General features: G+C 39.3%; 1 protein-coding gene across 3 annotated transcripts in view; it reads right to left on the reverse strand.

Moving 5' to 3' along the window:
• CFAP54 (cilia and flagella associated protein 54) overlaps window positions 1–15,893 on the reverse strand; it is a 545,361-nt gene that overhangs the window by 230,571 nt on the left and 298,897 nt on the right. For all 3 annotated transcript variants that reach the window (XM_073620268.1, XM_073620266.1, XM_073620265.1), the window contains exon 35: window positions 5,816–5,970. In XM_073620268.1, the coding sequence (XP_073476369.1) occupies window positions 5,816–5,970 (155 nt within the window). The remainder of the gene's footprint in view (window positions 1–5,815; window positions 5,971–15,893) is intronic.

The raw sequence follows: 15,893 nt of genomic DNA on the forward strand, positions 1-15,893 counted from the left end.
ATTTGAGTACCCGAGTACCTGTCACAGTCCATATGAGTACCTGAGTACCCGTCACAGTCCATATGAGTACCAGAGTACCTGAGTACCTGTCACAGTCCATCAGAGTATCCGAGTACCTGTCACAGTCCATCTGAGTACCTGAGTATCTGTCACAGTCCATCTGAGTACCTGTCACAGTTCATCTGAGTACCTGAGTACCTGTCAGTCCATCTGAGTACCCGAGTACCTGTCACAGTTTATCTGAGTACCCAAGTACCTGTCACAGTTCATCTGAGTACCCGAGTACCTGTCACAGTTCATCTGAGTACCCGAGTACCTGTCACAGTTCATCTGAGTACCCGAGTACCTGTCACAGTCCATATGAGTACCCGAGTACCTGTCACAGTCCATATGAGTACCTGAGTACCTGTCACAGTCCATATGAGTACCTGAGTACCTGTCACAGTCTATCTGAGTACCCGAGTACCTGTCACAGTCCATCTGAGTACCCGAGTACCTGCCACAGTTCATCTGAGTACCCGAGTACCTGCCACAGTTCATCTGAGTACCCGAGTACCTGTCACAGTCCATATGAGTACCTGTCACAGTCCATATGAGTACCCGAGTACCAAAGTAGCTGTCACAGTCCATATCAGTACCTGTCACAGTTCATATGAGTACTGAGTACCTGTCACCGCCTTTCAGAGTACCCAAATAACAGTCACCAGCCCATCAGAGTACCCAAGTACCTATCTGTAGCCCATCAGAGTACCCGAGTACCTGTCACCAGCCCATCAGAGTACCCGAGTACCTGTCTGCAGCTCATCAAGTTACCCAAGTACCTGTCTCCAGCCTATCAGAGTACCCGAGTACCTATCTGCAGCCCATCACAGTACCGAATTGCAGCCCATGCCTCATAGAATATACGTTGGGGTGTTTGCTTTCCAAAATGGGGTCATTTTGTGGGTAATTCCATTGTCCTGGTGCTCAAGGACCTTCAAAAGTGTGAAAGGTAGGAATGAAATGAGATGTGTAATTTATGCTCTTATAACGCCTGAGGGTACTACTTCAATGTTGGGCCTCTGTATGTGGCCAGGCTGTGTAAAAGTCTCACACATATGGTATCGCCATACTCAGGAAGAGTAGCAGAATGTATTTTGCTTGGGCCGAAACTTCGCCCATCCCTAGTTGGGAGCATGAAATTGTCTTGGTATGCTGACGCCTTAAGAGTTCCCTTCACTGGAACTAAGGGGCCAAGCCCAAGCCCTGAAAAACAACCCCACACCATAATCCCCCCTCCACTAAATGATTTTGACCAGTGCACAAAGCAAGGTCCATAAAGACATGGATGAGTGAGTTTGGGGTGGAGGAACTTGACTGGCCTGCACAGAGTTCTGACCTCAACCCAATAGAACACCTTTGGGATGAACCGCTGTTAAACCGTTATATCAGGGGTCTCAAACTGGTGGCCCTCCAGCTGTTGCAAAACTACAAGTCCCATGAGGCATTGCAAGGCTGACAGTTACAAGCATGACTCCTACAGGCAGAGGCATGATGGGACTTGTAGTTTTGCAACAGCTGGAGGGCCGCCAGTTTGAGACCACTGCGTTATATGGTCTTGGCCACCGTGCTGCAGCTCAGTTTTTAGGGTCTTGGCAATCTTCTTATAGCCTAGGCCATCTTTATGTAGAGCAACAATTCTTTTTTTCAGATCCTCAGAGAGTTCTTTGCCATTAAGGTGCCATGTTAAACTTCCAGTGACCAGTATGAGAGAGTGAGAGGGATAACACCAAATTTAACACACCTGCTCTCCATTCACTCCTGAAACAGCAGTTTAGACAATAATGGCTGTGTGTTGTGTTATTTTGAGGGGACAGCAAATTAATTTACACTGTTATACAAGCTGTACACTCACTACTTCAGTGTTGTCACATGAAAAGATATAATAAAATATTTACAAAAAAGTGAGGGGTGTACTCACTTTCACGAGATACCGTATATATATATATAGATATATATATATATATATATATCTATATATATATATATAATAAGGTGTTAAGAGAGCTAGAGGTGGAGATACAGCAATACACTGACCTTCCCAGTGAAGAGTTGTGCAGGGGGGCATGTCAGCACAGGACAGGACAGGCAGGCTATGCTCCCAGAACAGCCAGAAAACTAAGCACTTTGGGATGAACATGCCTAGCATGGTCAATTTCAAATGGGATAGCAGGGGGACTGGCAGGAACACCAGGAATTTCACACAAAGGAAGCAATACAAAGAGAACAGAATAATTTTTGCCACAAGTGCATGGTGCAACATACACATATCAGGAATATGAAATTTTGAGGTAAGATATTCTTTAAGTTGTTAGCACATGAATATTGCTGCATAGAGTCTCACTTCACTGCCAGCAAAACCCCCAACAGTTTTTACACTTCTTTGTTGTGTAATGGTAAGTAGTACTACCTATCTCCATCCCACAATACAGTGTGCCTGTGCTATTAGGTCTAGGCAAAGTCACAAGGAGGGTGAGGAGTGTGCCTATTCTTATGCAAATAGCAATTCTAAGAAAGTCACCATTGGCATAATGTCAGAAAGCGTCAGGCAATAATGAATTAGTACGTGTTGACAGCTTATGATGTCAGCTATTTGCTGCTGCTATTAACATTTTTTTTAATAGTAAAAGCAGAAAAAACAGTCATGAATTGTTTAGTGACCAGGTTTCTTATAGGAATCTGTTCAATCTAGAAGAAATACTTATGCAAAATTCCCAGCTTCTGAGACAGGAAGTTGGAACACGTTTTATGGCCAAAATTAGGGGCATTACAAACACAACATACTGTAAAGCTTTGTGCTATATACTGAAACTTTGCTGAAGAGATTTGCTTTCATTCAGCCACAAGAGTATTTCTGGGGCTATGCGGAGATGTTGGTCTATCAGAACTGGCTTGCTGTATTCTACCACTCACTTCAGCACACTAATACAGTATGGACCTCACTTTGTGTATAGGGCATTAAAATTATAAAATAGTTTTACCCAAACCGTTGTCACAACCTAGTAAGCACAGAATTGACAAGATTCAGGTGATTATATGCTGTGCCATTAAAGTTTGCTTTCATTGCAGTTATAGCCTTAAAGTGACAGTAAAGCTTTGTTTTGTTTTTTTTGTTGTTGTTTTTTATTAAAATAAAAAACATGTTATACTTACCTGCTCTGTGCAATGGTTTTTGCAAAGAGCAGCCCTGATCCTCTCTTTCTGGGGTCCCCCACCAACGCTCCAGGCTCCTCCTCTTCAGCAAGTGCCCCCATGGAAAGCCGCTTTCCATTGGGGTACCCATGCATGCTCGCTCACAAGTAGCCCTGCCTGTGTCTATTGACACAGAGCGAGTGGCTTGACCCCCCCCCCCTGCTTGACACAGCATTTGATTGACAGAGGCTGATATCATTCTGCCCAGGGAGGAGGGAGACAGCTACAAGAGCCACTGCTCTCATGTACATCGCTGGATCGGATCGGACTAGGCAAGTATAAGGGGGGACTGGTGGAGATTTTGCAGCACAGAAGGTTTTGCAGTTTAATGCATAGAATGCATTAAGCTGCAAAACCTTAAGGCTTTAGAACCACTTTAAGCCGACCATAGACAGAGCGATTTTCTTTCCTGCAAACACAGGCTGCGGAAAATCGCTTGATTCCCCCATCAACATAGTCAGTGTGTGCAACCACCCTTTTGTGTGTGTTTTTTCTGAACAATTGGTGTCGACGGCTATAGCCAGAAACACTAATGATTGTGTTATGCCAGTAGGGAAGGCTCCCAGCCAGCAGAACACAATAGCGCTTCAGGAGGGATTTGAGTAATTTTCTGTCAGGTGAAAGGAAAACAAATTGCGAAATGTATGGCCTTCCTTATTTCATTCAACTGAAAACATATCTGTGTATAATATAGCTATGTGAGTCATTAAAAGTATGAAATGGCAACCTTGATGATAAGACATGGCAAGATTTCTAGCCGAGTTCAATTGTTTTGACCCTGAAACCTTGTTTTGAATAAATCTAATTGTGGACTATTGTAAAAAAAAAAAAAAGATAACACGAAGAATAGATCTAAAACCAGCTCAAAACCAGAAAATGTCTCATCCCAGGGTATCTATGTAACATTTATTTCAGTGCTGCCAAACAGCCTCAGTCTTCCTACATTAATGTGTTTTTTTTTTTTTTTTTTTAGTTTTGGATAGCTTGCAGAAGAGATTGGAACCTCTTTCAAATTTTTTTGCTGATTGTGTCCCTTTCTGGGAGACTTCTCTCCATTTCTTGTCTATGTGACAGGGGATAAGAACAAAGGGGATACAGCTAGCAATAAAAATTGTCACAACCCAACCTCAAACTAAAACCTAATTATGTGTCATATTGTGCATGTTTTCTGTTCTCATTTGCTGAAGACTATGCACACTAAGCTGCAGGAAGTGGGTGTTTCCTTCCCATTTGGGATTCACCTCAAGTTCAATGCCTAATTCTAAGTACTTTGTGAATAGTAACTTGGATTAGAATTTTGAATTGAACTTACCTTTCTACCTGAATTGACTTGTTTTTGGCTTTTGTTCTCTCTGATACCTGCTTTCTAACCTTTGACTTACCTGACCATCTTCTGATTCTGTTGCCCCATTCTGCAATTACCTAATATTGCCCTGGAGGATGACTTGGTTCCTTGCATGCTTTCAAAAATTTGCTGCTGCTTCTCCAGACTTTTATACGAAAAAATAAAAATTGGTCTTGAGACTTTATGTGTGAGGCAAGTCACTTGTAGAAAGGTAATGTTCAGTAAACTTTTAGCTAGCTTCTACCCACACTGTACTTACAACACTGTACTTTCAAGATTCCAGCCTGTATCAGCAATCATCAGTGAAGCTTCTACCCGAGGATCGTGTTATGGTCACCAAGTGGCACTGTGATACTATTTTTCCTGGTAAGCTGAACATCTCTCCCTGGTGGCATGGTGGAAACATTTTTTTTTAAATAAAGGGAGGAAGATTTAGAACTTCTGTCAGACTTTACTTCCATTTGTGTGCTCATTAGAAAGATGTGCTTTTATTTCCTGCCCAGTTGATAGGTGTTACACAGAAAGGAAACCCAACAAAAACATGTCCTTAACTAGAACCCGCAGGAACCAAGGTCACAAAAACCAAACACACTGCAAACTTAGCTTCACATTTTTTAGTTTACTGTTTTTCCTCTGAATGCTCCAAATTAGCCTGCAGGAATCTTCTCCAAAAACATACAACTAATGTAAAAACGCTTTGAACACTGTGTCTGACATCTAATACTGTTACATACTGTATTTAATTGATAATTTATAGTATTTCATTGATAATGTGTAACAAGGTTACACAACTCATACTAGTAAAATGTTGCTGAAACATTTATACTTTTTTTGAGATGTGAGAATGTGCTCATCTGATATCAGCCTTTATGAGAAGTAAACTACATTTACACAAAAAGGGAAACATTAGCACATTACCTAAAGTAATCAACTGACAAATGGCTTTCATTTATTACATCATCATCATCAGCAATGTATAAATAAAAGTCATCTGTCAACTGCCTACAAATTGTGGGTTGTCGGAAGACACAACACTGTTTAAGTGATTTCAGCAGCAGCACATGGTGAAAAGCATGTCTTTTTCAAAATGCTCGATGCACAGTCACTTAAAAGTGAAGCTATTACACAGCCAATTTGCAATTCAATGGAGGCATTTTGAGAATGCAATTACAATCGTAATTAAATGCAAAAACACAGAATAATATTGGATATTGTAGTTGAATTTTATAAAGTGTTTACCCGTTAGCTTGGCATCTGGTGGAAGATCTAGTTTAAGTGAGGGATGAAGGTGACCTGGGCTAGACACTTGCTCATCCGCAGCTTTTGTTTCAGTTGCCATGACGACAGTGCCAGCATGATGCAAAGTGAATAATTCAGGATCTAGAAGTCTATAGCTGCACAAACACAGAAAATCACATGTATGGAACCAAAACAAATGTTAATTCCAAGCAATTAATTCAGTCACAACAACTTAAAAAACAGACACTTTTCCACTTAACTAACAAGTTAAAACTAGAGAGCAGGTACTATTGAAATGGGCTACAAAAAAACAGCTATTGCAATGTAAGATTCTTAAAATAACCCAATACTTATCCTTAATGTTTAATACAAGCTCTGGAGGCATTTCCAGAATCTGGAAGCTTTAGCCTGGAAGCAGATTGCTCTGTCTCAGTCTAGCTGCTGTTCTGTTACAGAATCATGTTGGCATTGTTTTAAAATCATGTTTATCAGTGTTATCCTGGGCATACATTTCGATTTACTGTTTTCTAAAACAGCCTTTTCCTTGTGTGTCCATGCATTAGGTTTCCCTTATGAGAGGAGCAACAAGCAAATACAGTCTAAAGTCTCAGATGGACTGATTTTCACAGCTAGCCTGTGGAATCACTTGGTTTTATCACCTTCAAAAGAAACATGGTGAAACAATATAGTGATTTTACATATAAAATGTCATTACGAAATAGGAGTATACAGGCTTTTCATAAGCCGGCATGTTTTTTAGGCTAAGCCAAGGCAGATAAAGTCTAGTCAGACATAAAGCTTCTCATACAATGGCCAAAGTAAATGGGTTTATGAGAAAAATTGGCTCCAGTGGAAAACTGATATCTGACTGGACATGGACCAAGTGAGATGGAAAATCCAGCTGTACAAAAGCTGCATCTGGCAGTTTATGAGGACATGGTATATCTGCTTCTATTGTCTCTTGTGCAATCCAGAGGCCTTGGTTTCAATGCCAAATGGACAGATCTTTCAGGATTGGAAATAAACCTTATGGCAAAGTTAAAATCCAGCTGCTGTGCCCCGTGTTTCTCTTGTTTGTTTGTGTAGTCATTAGCAGCTAAAAGATATTCATTTAACACATATTATATAATTATAATTTTGCATTGCTTCCATATGTACTTTTCATTCAATAGCATACATGTGTCTCTGATATATTATCTCTCAGTAGCTGGATGTTTTGCAAATAACCCCTATGTGGGCAAACATCCTGAACAGAAGGCATTTTATTAAAGCAAAACCAAACTAAAACTAAGATCGAGATTATTACCCTTTCTTCTCTCTCTAACCTATTCTGCAAAAAAAAAAACAAAAACAAAAAAAAAACCACGCCTCCTATGCCTAGTACACACGATAAGAGTATCGGACGAATGATCGCCTTTTTTTGCATGTTAATCTCATATCAAAAACCAATAGAATACTAAAGTTACAATAATTCTTATATGACAGAATACAACTTTAGAAGTGATGTAATGTGTTTCATTTCCGGGTCCATATTTGATACACCACAGCAGGCTTTGCACCTTCGGAGTGAGACGTGAAACGCATGTTACCCCCAGGGATCAGCTGACTCCCACACGCTGTTTACACCTAGAGCCAGGCCAGGCACTATCACATGTGAGTGTAACTGCTATCATTGCTGCTGTTTTTACTTTATTAAAAATTACTACACTATGAGACGTTTATCCATGTCTCCTGTGGAGTCATTTTTTACATTCTAGCTCCTTCCTGAGTGGCCATTGGAGTGGATTCATGTCATTAGTGGAACCAATCTGGTGTTCCCAAAGTGTTTTTTGACCATCCTGTAAAAAGGGGTCAAACAGCTCTGGTGAGTGGCCATCTTCATATTGAGCACTCGTGGTGGAAGATCTAGAAGTTTTATCTCAGAGTATTCCATTTTGGTGTTGGGATTTATTCACTTATGGACTTTATGCTTGCTTATTTTCTCATTAATGTGCATATTTTAGTCTGATGCAGTGTTTTCTTTGTGCCAGTTTTTTTTATATGACCATGTATAGCACCTTATTCTTTATTTTATAATTTTGCACAGTTCTAGTGATTCGTTCACTTTAAAGGGGGCAGCTGTTTGTTTATATGTTCTCATCCCCACAAGGCGCCATTTTTTTGGTACACATTTTTTGCAATGTGTTGTGTTGTATTGTATTGTAAAGTATTCTTTCATTTATGAGCATGAATGGTCTTGGTCACACGATTTTTTTTTGTTTTTTAGTACAAATGCTATACTAATTACACGAAAATCATTTGTTCTGTTATTGTATGAGAAACATTTTCGCGCTTGTCCCTTCGGATAATTTCACATGAACTATCATGATCGGCTCTTGAAAGCTGTGTACTAATGATAAGATTATCGAAAAAAATCGCTCCAAAAGCGGTATTTTTCTCATTGTGTGTACTAGGCATTACACTTATCTAACAAAGGCTCTTGGCTTCCTCCAGTTTCAGTCCCCAAGTTTCATCCGACAGTCAGTAGTGGGGCAGGCAGTATTATTGCATCCACTTGAGCAGTAAATCACTAGAATTGCCTGTGCATAAATTCCACATTATGCTACAATAGAATGCCAGGACCAGACCCAGGGGGAGCACTTTACAAGAAAGAATAAAAAAGCTGATTTTTGCAGATTAAGTTTAGATGGAAGAGGATAATTTAGGTTTACAAGTCAACTTTAAAATCAAAGCCTTTTAATAAATTAAATCCCACCTCTAAAACATACATCTATCTCAATGATCAATATTACACCTAATTAAAAAAAAAAAAAAGAATGCAGAACTTGGCAAGTGGTAGGCTTTTTAATATAAATTCCTGTCTCTGGTATTTCATTTATAAATACTTCCCTGTGAGCTCATGTTCAATTGTAAAGTGGTACAGAGAATCCCTTATAATACAGTATAGTTTAGGGGGCAAAACATGTTATCATTTATTTCTATTGAAAAAATATAAGGAAAAAGTGTTTAAACAAAAAAAAGCCAGTAGCTTAGAAATCCTGATGTCATTTTGCACCATTTGTATTTATTTTTTTCATTGAAATATGACTTAGCTTACACACAACTCACCAATAAATTACCTGAAAACCAGTCTATGTAAGCAAACTTTGACAAAGTCTAGTGAACTTAAATTGCTTTACTTCACTGAAGCATGATGCCTTATATCAGGGGCAATCAACCTTTTGAAGTGCAAGGGACACATAAGTGATTTGTTAACCAGTCGCAGGTCACAATGAAGTGAAATCGTTCAGAATTTAGAATTTTTTATTTTATATAGGATAATATACATTTTCCTCCTGCAGCCACTAATTGTCAGCAGGAGGGAGAGGAGGAGAAGCCAGCTTTCACCAGTTGCAGGAGAAAAATCTAGAAGATCCATTCTTGTAGCTATTGCCCCGGAAACCCCTCCTGTCCAACTGTAAAACAGAATGTGACAGGAAGGTCGCACGGGCCCTTTGGAGCATGGGGCAGGGTCGTAATATGACCTCTGACGCTACACCAGTGATTGGGGTATGCGGTAAAAACATGTCTCAACTATGGGGTTTTGCTGCCCTCCAAACCACAAATGTAAAGGAGTTCTTATTGTCCTGAGCCCCCTATAAGGCTACTTTCACACTAACGCTGTGGTTTACCCACTTTCCTTCAGGTTAGCCGCGCTTTGCCATAGACGTCTATAATATTCTGAAGGTGTGGTGCGCTTTCAGTAAGTGCACCAAAACTCCTGCATTCAGTTCAGGGCCACATCAGAGGGCTCCGAGGGCCACGGGTTGAGCAGCCCTGCCTTATAGTTAAGGACACATTTTTTGATATATTTTATTTTTTGTTTTAACCCTAACAATCAAAGATTTATCTCTCCTAGCAACTTGCCCAAAAATATCTTCACTACTTGCAAACCACAAAGAAGAGGCATTAAGAGGCTGACAATAGTGATCGGTGGGTTGCCTGCTGTTGACAGGTCCCACTTCAGAAGATTCCCTCATACTCGGTTCATAGACTAGCCAATTGATCCAGGGCCAGGTAGAATTAATGTGTATATACAGTGACTGTAAGAAGTACTCCACAGTGCTGGTAACCTTTGAAACCAGTCTCAAGATTGTCTGCCATGAAGTAGCTGTGTCCCCATTACTGCTACTCAGTGTGATCCTGTGTAGAGATTTTCAATTGTTCTGTGCAGTGGGAAAGAAAAGGCCCTGAACCCGAAAAATACCATAGTGTCTGCTGAGAGAACACCTCATCCATTTGAACATGGCTCTGATGCTAGCTCTGTACTGATGAAAGTATATATTTTATTTTAGGCGTTTTTAGTTGTTGGGCTGGAGGTGTGCCTAGAGACCCCAGAGGTGCCCAATTGGCCAGAACTAGAGGTCTCTCAGGATAACTTTGGAATTGCCCAATTAAGTGAGCCCAAAAGTCTGGGAAAATGTGAGGATAAACAACAGGATCCCAATAAGTCCTGGGGTGTAGTGCTTGCCTTATACCACACACGGTATTTAATCTTAGGGCCAAAAAGCTAAATTTTCTTCTCATCTGGCCAAAAAAATGCCTTCCAGTTGATTTCAGCATCTCTCAAATGCATTCAGGCACAGTGTAGATGAGTTGTCATGTGAGTTTTAGTTAACACTTACTTCATTTTTGCCACTCTCCCATAAAGACGTGAATGGTGAAGCACCTGAGTAACAGTTGTTATATGCATAGTTTCTTCCACTCTCAACCACAAAGACCTGTAACCTTTTAAGCAAAGCTGTAGTGTTCATAACCCTTTTATTAGTAGACAAGCCTTAGGCCCGGTACACACTAAGTTTTTTTTCTGTTCATCCCTGTGGGCTAAACTAAAGAAAAAAATTATGAGCTCGGGAGGAGCTCACTGTACTAACTATGCGCTGTTAGTAAAGCGATCTCCCTGCTGTCAGACAGGCTGTGCACATGGGCTGAATGTCAGTCGGTTTCTTGTGAACCGGCCGACATTGGGCCCGTGTATACCAGGCTTCAGAGATTATCCTACCAAAATGTCACCTCTTATTGCAGCCTAAAAATTTAACATATCTCAATGTAGACTAGGAAAAGGAATGAGTCAATTATCACATGCAGCAAATTACATTTCTGGTGGCATTCTGTATACCAATGTTGTATGGAAAGCCTCCTGACTGCCATACTGAAAGTTTTTGACAATATTTGAAAATTTCTGAAAATTGCAGCAGTCGCAGAATGAAATGGAAAGGTAACTGTTTATTACAATAAGTTATGAAATGACTTATGTAGAATTATATATATTATAAAGTATATTCCTGCTAATTAGGTGTAAAAATCGAATGTTATTCAATGTTCTATGACAATAAAACATTAAAACTTCCAAAGGTATGGGTACTTTAACAGGCACTGCATAAACACCTTAGTTGCTTGCACAGACACACCTTCTATCCAAGCCATTTGAAATTTAAGCACATACCTAGCTGTGAAAGTAAAGCAGAGCCCATACACAAATGATTTTTGACAGAGAAGGACTAAAACAAACTTTCCTGCATGGTAATTGCCATTTGCGTGTGTACTTTAAGGTATACTACATCTATGATGTGATAAAGGTTTATCAATTTAAGATATGTTGCCTTTTTTTTTTAGTATCAGCCTTTGTGAATAATCGACATATCCCACTTTTAGAGCTTTCTCATTTACATTATGACAAACACCTTGGGGAGAATGCTCTTGTCAAGTGAAACTTTCTCTGGCTCTTTTTGATTTCTCATAAAAAGTAGATCAATAGCTAGAGCTCTCGTAACAAATGTAATAGCAACTAGAAAAATTTCAATCTGACCAAAGTAATTGGTTTAAAAGCGGGTTGTGAAGATTCATACAGAGATCCCAGGAGAGATGGGGAAAACAAGAAGGCCATTTTCTAATAAATGTCCTAATAATAGTGGTTAAACCTGTGTGCAAATCTGCTTTCTGGGGCCTGCATTATTGGATGTGTCAGACAAAATAGTGTATTTTTTAACTGCATGTGGCATTGGGAGAAAATCACAGAAGTTATGTTCTACAGGCTCAAAGCCAAAATAAAATCTTTAAAAAAATTATTTTCCAGCACTGTATAGCTGGAATTTATCATTTGTGATCTGGCATGTAAAAAAAACTTTTAAGAAATCAGTGATGCATTTGCCAACAGTTGTTCCTAAATTGGTATGCAAACCAATTGATTAAAACGTTATTAAAGTGTATCTAAACCCATAAACAAAAATGTAATATATTTCAGCATACCAGTCTTTATAAGTGGTAGCTGCATTCGTTTTATTTTTCTGTCCTTTTTCTTTTATTTATACCTGATGATCCTGCCAGTAACACAATTCCTATTTTAGCGTGACAATGCTCCCTCAATGCACTATATCTATTGAGGACCAGAATCGTCACCACAGGACAGGAAGTGTGCTAGGACTACAGAACATTCCATTCCAGTTCTTCCATATCACATAGTTCCACAGTTCGCAGAAGAGAACGGGGAAGTCTGAAAACATTGTTTGAGATTTCAGCGCAGTACACACACGAGTTACAAGGAAACCAGATTTCTGGCAGGATCAAGAAATATTTTTCTGTACTTGCAGAAAATGTTCTTAGCCTTAAAAAAAAACAAAACTACTGCAGCCACCACATATAAGGACTAGAAAGCTGCATTATATTACCTTTTTCCTGGGTTTACATACTTTAAGGGCTTGTTCAAACTATGTGTACTGACTTGCGCTTTTCCACAATAAATAAATGCAGGTCGCCTCTAGGGAACATAGAAAACAATTGTTCACACCAAAATGCTAGTGTGATGTGTGTTGCAGTGCAGAAAAATGACTGCATTTTTTTCACACTATACTGGATAGCACCATATGGCCATGCACTGCTCTGCTATGCAGTGACATGAATGAAGTGTCACTATGCAAAAGTGTTAAAAAAAAAAAAGCTAAGAAAAAAAACTAATTGTGTGATGCGCTGAAACACACATCGCACATCTCCCTGCTGGGGCCGACAGGATGCTAGCCCGCATGGTGAAGGCTGCATTTTACCGTGTAGGCTAGTGTTGTGAACATAGCCCTAATAAAACAGACAAAAGGCTCAATTCACTAAGATAACATATCCGAAAGGAGGATACATACTTTAACTGGCAATTATTTTCTATTAGATATCTTTATCGTTGTGTAAATGATCTGTGAAAAAAGTCAATAGTATGGAATTGGTTAAATACTAGCAAATTCGGTGAAAGAGCTTATGTTTGGAGGTACCATTTACAGTTGAGCATTGATTGTCAATCTTTTACTTGTGGCATTTGCCAGTGAAATGTATAGATCTGTGTGAGATCTGTATGAGCTCCTGCTTAGTAGGCTAAACATACTGAACCCTTGAGCCTCATATGGCTTACAGGAATGCCAATATGTTATTGTTATGGTGCCAACAAGCATGCCAATTTGGTCATGTGGGCTGCTATGTATTACATACAGGAATTGTTTTTATTTAGTCCAGCCTTGTCTGTAGGTCACAACCTCAACCACTACACTGTCTATGTATTAAATTTGTATACATCTATAACCCTGTGTGGCACCCCGATTGTGAATTTTGACACATGAAGGTATCATGACTTAATCATAAACAACACACTTAACTAGTTTGAGACCCTGGGTGTACTAAACATGTGCAAAAAACATCTTCATAGTACAGAGGACACATGTAGCAGTCCTTGTTCCCCTCTGCTGAGTTCCCCCACTTCCACTTGCTGCAAATTCTCAGCTCTAAAAATGAAGTCGGGAATTGCTGTATACATACAGCAGTTCTGGCAGCTGCTGCTGTCAAAAAAGAATTGTCTGACTCAGTGTTTATCAACACTGTTCGGATGCAAAACAGAAGGATACAAAGTAACATTGTTACTTTTGTATCTACACTGTTTAATTCACATGCAGATCAAAAGGGATAAGCTTTGTCAGTTAAAGCGGAGTTCCACCGGATTTTTAAAGTTGCCCACCCCCCCCCATGTAGCTGATCACATTGCCATGTATCATCAGAATTTTTTGTTTTTTTTTTCAACTCCTATTACCTATTTTGGCCATTACACAGATAAACTTCCGCTGTACCTCGCCTCGGCGAGGTAAGTCATATCCGGCCACCCATTGGCTCCTGGGATATATGTGTCATCAATCCAAGGAGTCAATGGGCAGCCTTCGCAATACAAGTCCACCGTGCTATGTACGCAAGATCGGGAATTCCGAAAGGAGCTACGAGTGGGCTTCAGATACCCACACTGAAGATGGGAGCTCGCTTACTTAGGAGGCGACAGTGAGTAATTTCCGCAACTACAATGCTTTGAAAAAGTATTCATACCCCTATGAGAAACCAGGGTCTTAAAACTTTTGGGTGGACTGGTCCTTTAGGTAAGGTTATGATGTAGGCAGGGCATTTCTCTAACTACAGTACATGCCAACAGAACTATCATGTGATATTAACTTAACATGCTCCCCTCAAAGTTACCAATAACAAAACAGAGTAAACGCTTAAGTGAAATCGATAGTATTACACATACTTTTTAAAAGGACAACTGTAAAATGGTGACCCTTTACCTTTACGATTAAAATTAAGTGTCAGTGGCTATTGCACTAATCCAGGTGCGAGTCAATCATACATCTCTGACACCTACTGGAAACTAATGGGCATTTTTCACAGCAAGAATTTTGAGAATGTTCTGACAAATATCAAAATCAATGACTGATATTTGTTTGGCTTGATGCTACATGTAAATAGTGATGTACTTTGAAAAAGACTATACTAAAAAACTATAAATCTAGTTGACAGAGTACATTTTGTAGCTTTTTAAAAATTTAGGCCACTACATAGTGGGTTTGATTTACTAAAACTGGAGAGTGCAAAACCTGGTGCAGCTATGCATGGTGGCCAGTCAGCTTCTAACTTCAGTTTGTTCAATTAAGCTTTGACAAAAACAAATGGAGGTTGATTAGTTTCTATGCAGAGCTGCACCAGATTTTGCACTCTCCAGTTTTAGTAAATCAACCCTATTATGTTCACAGTCCTACGTTTGACATGAGAGATGAATAAAGAAAAAAATGTGTCTTAGGTGTGCTAAGTTTATTGTAAATTGTTTCCAGCTGCATTATCACCTGCTTTATATCCTGTAGCTATTGTGTCAATAGCAAAATAAATTTTACAAGTGGGTATAATAATGTTCCAATATTCTATGTACAAAAACTACAAATAATGCTTTTTACATTTGTAGGGCTCAAAGTACTGGAGAGTGCTATTTCCTCATTTGCATACTGAGCTAAAGGCTCCGTTTGTCACTTTGCCAGGGTCTTCTTAATTTCATACACATGATTAAAAGATTTACATATAAATGAACATTAACAGTTTGATCTCTACCCCAAGAGTATTAATTAAAATTAAATCTTATTAAATAACAAGAAAAATGTAAACTTAAGTTAGGATTTTATTTTAGACTTGAAAGATGGTGCAGTTGTAGTTACGAACCACTTACCTTACAGTAACTATATAAGCATAGTTTGACAAGCTCCTGGATATATTGGTCAGGCACTAGGGTCGGTTCGCATCCAGAACATGCGAACAGGCAAAATATTTGTTCGAACACGCGAACACCGTTAAAGTCTATGGGACACGAACATGAAAAATCAAAAGTGCTAATTTTAAAGGTTAATATGCAAGTTATTGTCATAAAAAGTGTTTGGGGACCCGGGTCCTGCCCCAGGGGACATGTATCAATGCTAAAAAAAGTTTTAAAAACGTCAGTTTTTTTGGGAGCAGTGATTTTAATAATGCTTAAAGTGAAACAATAAAAGTGAAATATTCCTTTAAATTTCGCACCTGGGAGGTACCACTATAGTATGCCTGTAAAGTGGTGCATGTTTCCCGTGTTTACAACAGTCCGAGAGCTGGGTCTCTGCAATACTCATAAAAGTCATTGAAAAAAATGGCCTTTGTACAGACAAAAGTATCAGCATGGTTTAGTTTTCATATAGGAGACCTTGTTCTGCTTACATTTCTTTAT

This window comes from Aquarana catesbeiana, linkage group LG03 (assembly GCF_042186555.1).
Source record: "Aquarana catesbeiana isolate 2022-GZ linkage group LG03, ASM4218655v1, whole genome shotgun sequence".
In the NCBI taxonomy this organism is placed as follows: Eukaryota; Metazoa; Chordata; class Amphibia; order Anura; family Ranidae; genus Aquarana; species Aquarana catesbeiana.